The sequence below is a fragment of the Beta vulgaris genome, chromosome 1 (genome assembly GCF_026745355.1).
Source record: "Beta vulgaris subsp. vulgaris cultivar EL10 chromosome 1, EL10.2, whole genome shotgun sequence".
Lineage (NCBI taxonomy): Eukaryota > Viridiplantae > Streptophyta > Magnoliopsida > Caryophyllales > Amaranthaceae > Beta > Beta vulgaris.
Window position 1 is genome coordinate 39,418,869 of NC_079202.1, and position 10,682 is coordinate 39,429,550.

The window sequence follows — 10,682 nt, forward strand, 5'->3', positions numbered from 1 at the left end:
ACCCAACCGCGTAATCTAGTGTGTAATCATACCTCCCATGCTTAGGTGGCCACCCAACACTAGTAGAATAAATGCTATTTGCTGCGGTTAAAAAGTGCCCTATTGCTGCGGTTTTGGGCGCGTAGCAATTAAGGGCGCAGCAATAGGTAAAACCGCAGCAATATCAACAAATATTGCTGCGGTTTTTAGGTCAAACCGCAACAATATATTTATTTTATATCAGATTTAGAAAGCATATTGATGCGGTTTCTGGAGAAAACCGCAGCAATAGGTACTGTACAGGTAAAAAAAATTTTTTTTTTTTTTTTTTTTTTTGCATTTTGCCATCAAATTCGGAAGACAAAAAGGCAAAAAGAAAATAAAACACTACTAATTAAAACTAATGACAAAAAGGCAAAATTATAGTACCAAAAAAATAGCAAATTTGAAAAGAAATTATAACAATTATATACTACGTAACTCCAAATAATTATATACTACAAAACAAATAATTATATACTACAAAACTATAGATCTGAAAATAACAACAATTACACAAATAATTACAAAAATCGAACGCTACGGCAAACGAATGGTCGACGACGAACAACTGTCGCCGGCGAACAACTATCGACGGCGAACAACGGGCGACGTCAAAACTCGTGAATACAGTCGAGCACTCTTATTTATGCGCTGGGCTGGCTGCGTGTGAAGCCCAAAAGCCTGACCCAAAAAAGAAAAGACAGCCGACGAATCAAAGCGCGAGATGTAAAAAAAATCAGAGGGTTACAGTTTAACAAAAATAGGGCAAATTATAGATCAAAAATCTTGAGGAGAGAGATAAAAAAAAATGGCGATGAAAGAAAGAGACAAAAAGTGCGAGATGAAGAAGAAGCAGGAAAAACCTTCAACACTGGCGGAATTGAACACTGTGTTGAGAGGAGAGAGAGGATCTTTGAGTTAAACTGAAATTTGTGCGAAAAAGTTTCGAGATCTTTGAGTAAGACACGAAACTAAACTACTTCGAACCATTTCCGACGGCGACGAAGGAGAGAGAAGGTTGATGATGGCGACGAGGTGAAGGATAGAGATAGGATGAGAGAAGGAGAGAGAGAGGCGACTGAGAGATGAAAGGATTGAGGTGTGAGATGAGAGGAGAGAGAGAGAGAGGAGAGAGAGAGAGGCGTTGGAGATGAAAGGAGTGAGAGATGAAAAAAATCCTAAGTGAAACCCTAAGTGAAACCACGCCTTTACATATATTTTTTTAAATATTTTTTGAATTGCTGCGGTTTTTATCAAAAACCGCAGCAATATATTTGGTCAAATAGTCAACTATTTTCAAAATTTTTTCTGCTTACACTATATTGCCGCGGTTGTAAGCAAAAACCGCAGCAATATCTTTATTTCATATTTTACATTTTTTTACATGATATATTACGGCGTATGGTTAAAACCGCAGCAATGCCACCGCAACAAATAGCATTTATTCTACTAGTGCAACTTGGTTCGCACATCAATGCAAGACTTAAGCCACAGGTCAGCCCAATCCGGAATACCAACAGTACCCGGAAGCAAGGCACGAAGATAGCACATCTCTAATTGGTTCAATTTCCCCGTCTCACCCTTGCAAAAGATAGTCATGCCTAGGAAATAAGCAGCCATGCGTAGACCAGGGTGACGGATACTACTGATCTTCTCATCGCCATTGCTAAGGGGTAACCCATAAATGCGATACCAAAAGGTACGAACCTCCTCAGACGGAACACCCATGGGGACAAAAGGGTTGTCGCTTGAGGGAGCGACCCAACCAAAAGCCTCTCGAACTTGGCTTATAGAAATATCACGAACTCGATCATGCATTCTAAATCGAATACGGGTGTCTCCCCTATGCTTCACCAAGGTGAGAATGGATAAAAATTCATAAACACACCTCTTATAAGTGCGAGGTGTATAATCAAGCATGCCCAACAATCCGGCTCTACCCATCATCTCTCGAAATCCATCTAACAGTCCCAACTGAGCCAAGAAATTAGTGTCAATAAACTTGGTACATTGGACAACTCGTTTTGATCGACTAAGATTTTTCCAAGTAACCTTTTGCTCCCGATTTAGTCCAGTCAAACCCATAGTGTCAATTATCACCTCACTAGCAACAGGTTCCTCATGAGCCTCAGGCTCATTGGAACTTTGGGCACGACCACGCTTTCTCACCATTGTATAGCAACCACAAATCTCACCAAGACAACCCAAGTAAGTCAAACAACAATTCCACCCTCAACTTCTCAAATCAAACTCCAACAATTCACTCCAAAATTCACAAATTCAATCCCAACAATGTCAACACAACCACAAAAAGTCTAAACACAACAATCCACCACAATCTCAACAAGCAATCAACCACAACGAAAAATGAAGGCAACTTCCAAAAAGAGAGTGAAGAATTGAAGTTTTACCTTATTGAAGAATCAATAGAGTGGTTGACCAAGTACCCAAGTGAGAACAACACCCCAAGAATGCTCCTTTAATTGCCCAAAAACTCCAAGAATCAAAAACCCCCAAATTTTAGGGTTTTCAATAGATGTTGTAAAAACAAAAGAAAAGTGGAGATTTTTGAAGAGAATTGAGTGGGAAATGAGATGATAGAGTGAGAAAAAGGGATTGAATGAGTGAAAGAGAGGAATTTGAATGAAAGAATTGAAGAGAGATGAAAGGGGATGAGGAGTTGTGAGAGGAGTTGTGAGAATAGAGAGAGAGAGTGGAAATTGAGGGAAGGAGGAAGAAAGAGAAAAAGGGCGAACAAAAAGCAAACATGGCGGAAATACGCGGGTCCACGACCGCGGAGAAAAGGTCCGCGCCCGCGGAGGCGTTCAGCGATCGCGGAATCGCTTGCGGGTTTTTTCTATTTTACGGGTCGTGCCCGCGGATCCTTTCGTCGCGCCCGCGGAGGGCGACTGCGGTCGCGGCTCCCCCGCGGAATTGCTCTCGGCAAAAACTCCAAATCTCCCCTTGTGTGTTTTTTTTTTTTTTTGGATGAAACGCACTCCTTCCTACTCCCTTCTTAGCGCCCAAATGTACACCTACAAAAGTCAAAAACACAAACACCAAGAACACACAAAAACCAAACATTACTAATCATCTAAAAATGAAATCAAACCAAATTAAATCACGGGTTGCCTCACATGAAGCGCTTAGTTTAAAGTCGGAAGCTCGACATCATGCAAGCACAAAAAGTTTTACTCATAGCGAGGGGTATAGAGTTCCAAAAACTCTACATCCTCCACTTTCGCAAATTCAAAATAAGGCTTAAGCCTTTGGCCATTCAGTTTGAAAACACTATCCGTACTCAAACTTCGGATATCAACTGCACCATGAGGGTAGACTTTAACAAATACAAAAGGACCATCCCAACGGGATCGAAGCTTACCCGGAAATAATCTCAAGCGGGATTGGTAGAGAAGTACCTTGTCACCCACCTTGAACTCTTTCCGCATAATCATTTTGTCATGCCAAGCTTTTGTCTTCTCCTTGTAGATGGCTGCATTCTCATAGGACTCTCGGCGGATTTCCTCCAACTCTTGCAACTGAAGTTCCTATGGTCTCCGGCTCCATCAAAGCGCATATTCAGTTGCTTGATGCCCAATAAGCTCTATGCTCTAACTCCACAGGCAAATGACACGCCTTACCGAAAACCAACCGATATGGAGACATGCCAATAGGGGTCTTGTAGGCAGTCCGATAAGCCCACAATGCATCCTCAAGACGGGAACTCCAATCCTTGCGGGTGGGATTCACGGTCTTTTCCAAAATAGACTTAACTTCCCTATTAGACACCTCGCTTGACCATTTGTTTGAGGATGGTAGGGTGTTGAAACCTTGTGAGTAACTCCATACTTCCTCATCAAAGCTTCAATGGTCCGATTGCAAAAATGAGTGCCTTGATCACTAATCATAGCACGGGTACACCAAACGAGAGAAATTTGTGACTTTACAAAAACTGCCACAACTTTAGCATCGTTAGTCTTGGTGGCCTTCGCTTCCACCCACTTGGAAACGTAGTCCACCGCAAGGAGAATGTAAAGATTTCCACTAGAGTTGGGAAATGGGCCCATGAAATCAATGCCCCACACATCGAAGATTTCACAATAGAGAAGAGAATTTTGGGGCATTTCATTCCGTTGGGAGATATTCCCAACTCTTTGACACTTGTCACAAACTTTACAAAAAGCATAGGCATCACGAAAAAGACTTGGCCAAAAGAATCCACAATCAAGTACCTTTCGCGTTGTTCTCTTGGCTCCAAAACGCCCACCACATGCATGAGCATGATAAAATTCAAGAATAGAGGCTACCTCACTTTCCGGAATGCATCTCCGGACAATTTGATCGGCACAATGTCTCCAAAGGTATGGATCATCCCAAACATAGTATCTTGCATCACTTCGTAGCTTATCCTTTTGCACCTTAGTAAACCTGGGGGGAAACTCATGAGAAACAAGAAAATTCACAATGTTAGCAAACCAAGGACGGACATCACGGATAGAAAACAAGGTTTCATCCGGAAACTCTCCAAGAATAGCCTCTTGAGAGTGGGGTTTGTCCTCATCATGGACAAGACGGCTTAAATGATCAACCACAAGATTTTCAACTCCTTTCTTGTCTTTAATCTCCACCTCAAACTCACTAAGAAGCAAAACCCACCGAATGAGGCGGGGTTTGGCTTCTTTCTTTGCCATCAAGTATCTAATAGCTGTGTGGTCGGTGTACACAATGACCTTGGTCCCAAGCAAGTAGGACCGAAATTTTTCAATCGCAAAAACAACAGCTAACATTTCTTTTTCCGTGGTGGTATAGTTTCTTTGAGCCCCATTCAATGTCATAGATGCATAATGTATTACATGAGACGCTCTACCACTCTTTTGACCCAAAACACCCCCACGGCATAATCACTTGCATCACACATTATCTTAAAAGGGAGAGACCAAATGGGGGCTTGAATGACAGGGGCCGAAGTAAGCTTCTCTTTTAAAGAGTCAAAGGCCTTCTTACAAGCATCATCAAACACAAAATTAACAGCTTTTTGCAACAACTTGCACAAGGGAGAGGACACCTTAAAAATATTTTATGAACCTCCGGTAAAAACCGACATGACCAAGGAAAGACCTGATTTCACGGACACTAGTGGGGTAGGGAAGAGATTGAATCACATCGATCTTTGCTTTATCCACCTCTATCCCCCTAGATGAAACAACATGCCCCAACACTATGCCTTGCTCAACCATGAAATGACATTTCTCAGAATTTAACACAAGATGAGACTCAATACAACGTTTCAAGACAAGGGACAAATGGTACAAGCATTGGTCAAAAGAGTCACCATGAACGGTGAAATCATCCATGAAAACCTCTAGAAACTCCCCCACAAAGTCAGAGAAAATACTTACCATACGCCTTTGAAAGGTGGCAGGGGCATTACAAAGTCCAAAAGGCATGCGCCGATACGCAAAGGTGCCAAAGGGACATGTAAATGTTGTCTTTTCCTGGTCCTCCGGAGCAATGGGCACTTGAAAATAGCCTGAGTACCCATCAAGGAAACAATAGAAAGCCCTCCTTGCAAGTCGCACAAGCATTTGGTCAATAAAGGGAAGGGGAAAATGATCCTTTCTAGTTATTAAATTCAAACGGCAATAATCAATACATACCCTCCACCCGGTTTGAGTTCGGGTGGATACCATTTCGCCATTTGCATTAGGAATCACTGTGACACCACCTTTCTTTGGCACCACTTGCATAGGACTTACCCATTTACTATCGGAGATGGGGTAAATAATACCCATTTGACACAATTTATTACCTCCTTCTTTACCACCTCCATCATGGGTGGGTTCAAATGCCTTTGAGGTTGCCTCACCGGCTTAGCTTCATCTTCCAATAAGATCCTATGCATACATGTGGATGGACTAATGCCACGGATGTCCACAATTGACCACTCAATCGCCGTCGAATGCTCCTTGAGCACCTCCACCAACTTGCTCTCTTGTTCCAAGGTCAACTTGTGGAAATGATAACTGGCAAAATCTCTTTCTCACTTAGGAAGACAAACTTCAAATGCCCCGGGAGAGTTTTGAGCTCAACATCGGGGGCCTGCACAACAGAAGGAAGCGGTCTTGTGCTAGGCACAGTAAGCGGCATGGGCTTATAGTTTGAAGGATTCAAAGGGAGTTTGGAAAGCTCATTCAATTCAACAACAATTTCAAGCACATTATCTGGCAAACAAAACTCCAAAGAATCAGCATTCAAACTAAAGTCCAAAACACTTTGCAAATCATCATCACGTAAGACATCAAACACACCTTGAACACATGGCTCAAACACATCAATGGCACAGAGAGAATGATCCTCAATATTAAAGTATCTCATGGCATCATACATATTAAACTCTATGATTTGACCATCAAACTGCATGGCCAAAGAATAGGTGTCACAATCAATCTTAGTCTTAGCCGTTTTCAAGAACAACCTCCCTAAAAGAATAGGGGCCGAATGCTTATCATGCTCCATATCTATCACATAAAAATCAGCAGGAAAAGTCAACTTATCAACTACCACAAGAACATCTTCAACTACACCTCTAGGAATGGAAGTGGATATATCCGCAAGTTGGATAACAACATTGGTAGGAAGCAAATCACCAAGTGTCAAGGACTCATACAAAGAATAAGGAAGCACATTGATTGAGGCTCCTAAATCTAGCATGGCCCTATTAATTTTAGTGTCACCAAGAGTTATAGGAATAGTGAACATGCCCGGATCATCACATTTCTTTGGCATTCTCTTTTGGAAAACAACGGACCCATGTTCACTAACCTTAACTGTTTGTTTCCCTTTAACACTACTTTTCCTCTTAATTGAACACATCTCCTTTAACCACTTAGCATACAAAGGCACAGTTTTAATCAATTGCAACAAACGAATATTCACATTACATTGGCTAAATGTTTCATAAATATCCTTAGATAAATCAAGCTTACGATTGTCCTTAAGTGCATCGGGAAAAGGGGGCGTCGGTTTGTAATCCGGGAAAGATTTTACCTCTTGGTGAGAGCTAGGACTCACCACTTCTTCCACCTCTTTGGAAGGAGTAAGAACCTCCACCTCCTCATCTTCAACTCTTGTCTGCTCTTCCACAACCTTGCCCTTTTCGGGCGCATGATCAATAAGCTCCTTGCCACTTCTTAATGTCACAACACTCAGATTCTTCTTGGGGTTCACCTCGGTTTGAGATGGCAATTTTCCAGAAGTTTGGGCCACAAGCCTATTCATGACACTAGACATTTGGCCCACTTGTGTCTCCAAGTTGTAAATGCTTGACTTGGTCTCTTGTTGAAATTGCACCATATTGGACTGCATGGTAGTCACATTCTTAGTCAAGGCTTTGATCATATCTTCAGTGGACATGGATTTAGAGCTAGATGATTGCCCTTGAGGTTGATATGGTTGCTTGAATGGAGGAGGTCGATTTCCTTGTTGAAAATTTTGGTTCCCTTGAAAATTTCGATTCCCTTGAAAGTTTTTATTCCCTTGCTTGTAACTGAAAGCCGGATGATCTTTCCAACCGGGATTGTATGAATTGGAATAAGGATCATACTTTCTATTTCCTTGATAGCCCAAAGCATTCACCTCTTGAGTGTCTTCTTGCAAGGTTGGGCAAGCATCGGTAGGATGACCGGTATTGGAGCCAATTCCACAAGCTTTCCCTTGTTGAGGTTTGTTACTCGTCATGAATTGCCGGAACATATTCTTAAGGTCGGAAACCTCCGACTCCAAAGATGATTCGGAACTTGCAGCTTTAACACCCCGGGTAGCATTCCTCTTAGAATAAGTGCGATAACTCTCAGCAAACTCACTTATGAGCTCCATGGCTTGTTGTGGGGTCTTGTTATCAATGTTACCCCCACAAGCAGCATTCACCATCCTTCTCTCATCCGGAAGGAGCCCAACAACTAAGTAGAGCACAAAATCCTTCTCGGCAAAACCATGGTAAGGACAACAAGCAACGAGCCTCTTAAACCTCTCTAAGTAGTCATAAAGAAGCTCATCATATCCTTGCTCAATGTTGCTAATGGCCCTCTTAAACTCATTCAACTTGCTTGAAGGAAAGAACTTCTCAAAGAAAGCTTGCTTCATCCCCCTCCATGTGTTGATACTGTTGGGGCTCAGATGATAGAACCAATCATTAGCCTTATCTGTCAATGAAAAAGGAAAGGCCCGCAGTTTGATTTGATCCTCCTTAACACCCCTTGGTTGCATACTAGTACAAACAGCATGGGATTCCGTAAGATGTTTGATTGGATCTTCGCCATTTAAACCATGGAAACTTGGCAGTAAATGAACAAGACCCGACTTCAACTCAAAAGTAACATTCTCCCCAAACTCCGGATATTGGATGGCCAATGGTGCCTGAAGCATATGCATTTGACCTGATCTTGAAATTAATCATAAGTTTGTTTAATTTCTGGGTTTGGTTAATATTGAGATATTTAGGTTTTAAGGGCTTAAATTGTCCTAATCAAGGTGATAACAAGCTTAACTAGCTCGGTTTTTTAGAACTCTACTTAAGCATCTTAATTAGGTTAATCTTTTGTTAATCTCTTCTTAAGCAAGATTAATTAGTACTAATGATACCTTAATTATCATTAAGTATTGATAATCAAGTTTAGTAGGTGATTACTAGCCTAATTACATGTTTAAGTTAAGTTAATCATGTTTTAATAGCTAAGCTAGTATGTAATCCGGTTTCTAAGCTAGCATTAGGAGTTGTTTTTGCTGTTTTTGGGTGCCACCTCAAGCTGAATGAAGACTTCAAGAAGTGTACTAAGCCATGTGAAGTTCACATGGGTGAAAGGAGCCACAACAAATGAAAGAAGGAAGCTTCATTGCAAGGAAAGCAATCTGCCCAGTACACGTTCCAGCAGCCTTCATTTTCTTCTGTTTGGGCAATGATCATTCCTTCTCCAATTGGCTTGAAATTTTGAGGATATTTACTTTAAGATATCTATTTTAATGTCCAATTGGTAGTTTTTCTGTTTTCACTCGTACAATAGGGTAGTTAAGCTAATTATTAGAAGTGTGCTGTAATGGTTGTAATTTTTGTTTCTTCTATTTTATTAACCTAGTTGGCATAGCTAACGTCGTCCAAATGAGCTGATTTTTGGACATGTTGTAGCCATATAAGTTAGCTTTGTACTCCTTTGGAATTAAGTCATTTGAATGAAAATTGAAGCTTTTATGCTTGAAACACTAAGCTGTGTGCTTATTGTATTTCCGGTCAGTTTAGACCATTCTCAAATCTTTGCTTAATTCTTTCACTTAAACGTTGATTAGTGAATGAAACTCAAAGTGATGCAAGTTAGAAGCTTATTGTTATAACTTGATCTTAGATTGGTGGTATTTGGTAGTGAAAGTGGTGGTTGTTCAATCTAATTGAACCGGTTTGATACAAACTTTATGTTCTCTTTCTTTGTTCTTGTTTCTTTCTTTGAATGCTCTTGAATCTTAATCAATATGTATCATTTGGTATCAGAGCTGTAGGTTGATTAAGAGCATTCTAATTCATCCCTTAAACACATTAAACACACATACAAAACCCAAACACAATTCCCCCCCAAAACCGAACCTATTCTAAGCCCAAACACACTTCTTTTCTTCTTTCTAGCCTAACTTTCATTGAGGTTGAATCAATCATGAGTGGAGGTGAAGAAAATCAGTTTAGAAGAGGTATGAATGTGATGAGCAAGATGGTAGGGATGGAGAATCAAATGCCACTTTAAGTGAACAAATGGCTAATTTGATGACTGTGTAGAGAAGGGTATAGAGGCCTTTAAGGAGAGAAAATGTGGAGGATGAAGGTGTAGCTTATGATAGTAGTGAGGAGGTTCTTTCTGAATCTTCAAGAACTAGGAGAAAACCACAAAGAAAGATGATTTTAGAGACATTAATTAGAAGTTCCTGAGTTTGATGGAAACCTTAATCCAGATGTTTATTTGGAGTGGGTTTCAAGGTGTGATCGAATTTTGAACTTAAGAGATGATGATGTATAGCTTTCAAGTTGCGTAGCTAACTAAAGGGGTATGCATCCCTTTGGTGGGAGAATGTTGTTTAGCTAGAATAGAAACAAAAGCCTAAACTTAAGAGTTGGAGTAAGCTAAAAAAGAAAATGAGGGAGAAGTTTTTCCATCTACTTACACCCTTGATTTGTATAACCAATTGCCGAATATCTCAAGATCATAAAGGGGTAGAACATTACATTCATGAGTTTGAGAAGTTGTTAATGAAACTTGATGTACAAGAGAGAGAGGAGCAAACAATGTCTAGATTTCTAGGAGGTTAGAAAAAGACATTAAGAGAAAGGTGGAGTTACATCCTTATTCTACCTTAGATGAACTCTTTAAGTTAGCTCTTAAAGTTGAAAAACACATCAAGGAGAAGAAGAAGAAGATGGTGTGGAGAGATAACAAGGAGGAAGAGTCATCTTACACTCCACAAGATGAACAAATGAAGCTTACAAAGAAGGAGGATGTCAAGTGCTACAAATGCCAAGGCTATGGCCATTATGCAACAAATGTCCTAACAAGAGAGTCATGACTCTTGTAGACATTCAAGCCATAGAAGAAGAAGCATCCAAGCAACAAGAAGAAGAGGAGCAG

General features: G+C 40.7%; 1 protein-coding gene across 1 annotated transcript; it reads right to left on the reverse strand.

The window, feature by feature from the left end:
- Nucleotides 1-6,024: 6,024 nt before the first annotated feature.
- On the reverse strand, nucleotides 6,025-8,451 carry LOC130590061 (uncharacterized). Its single transcript, XM_057391955.1, has one exon. It carries the CDS (start codon nucleotides 8,449-8,451, stop codon nucleotides 6,025-6,027), a length of 2,427 nt encoding a protein of 808 aa, XP_057247938.1.
- Nucleotides 8,452-10,682: the final 2,231 nt, after the last annotated feature.

Bases quoted from the DNA above. Each gene is read 5' to 3' on its own strand.
- LOC130590061 (XM_057391955.1), bottom strand. From the start codon at position 8,451: ATGCATATGCTTCAGGCACCATTGGCCATCCAATATCCGGAGTTTGGG.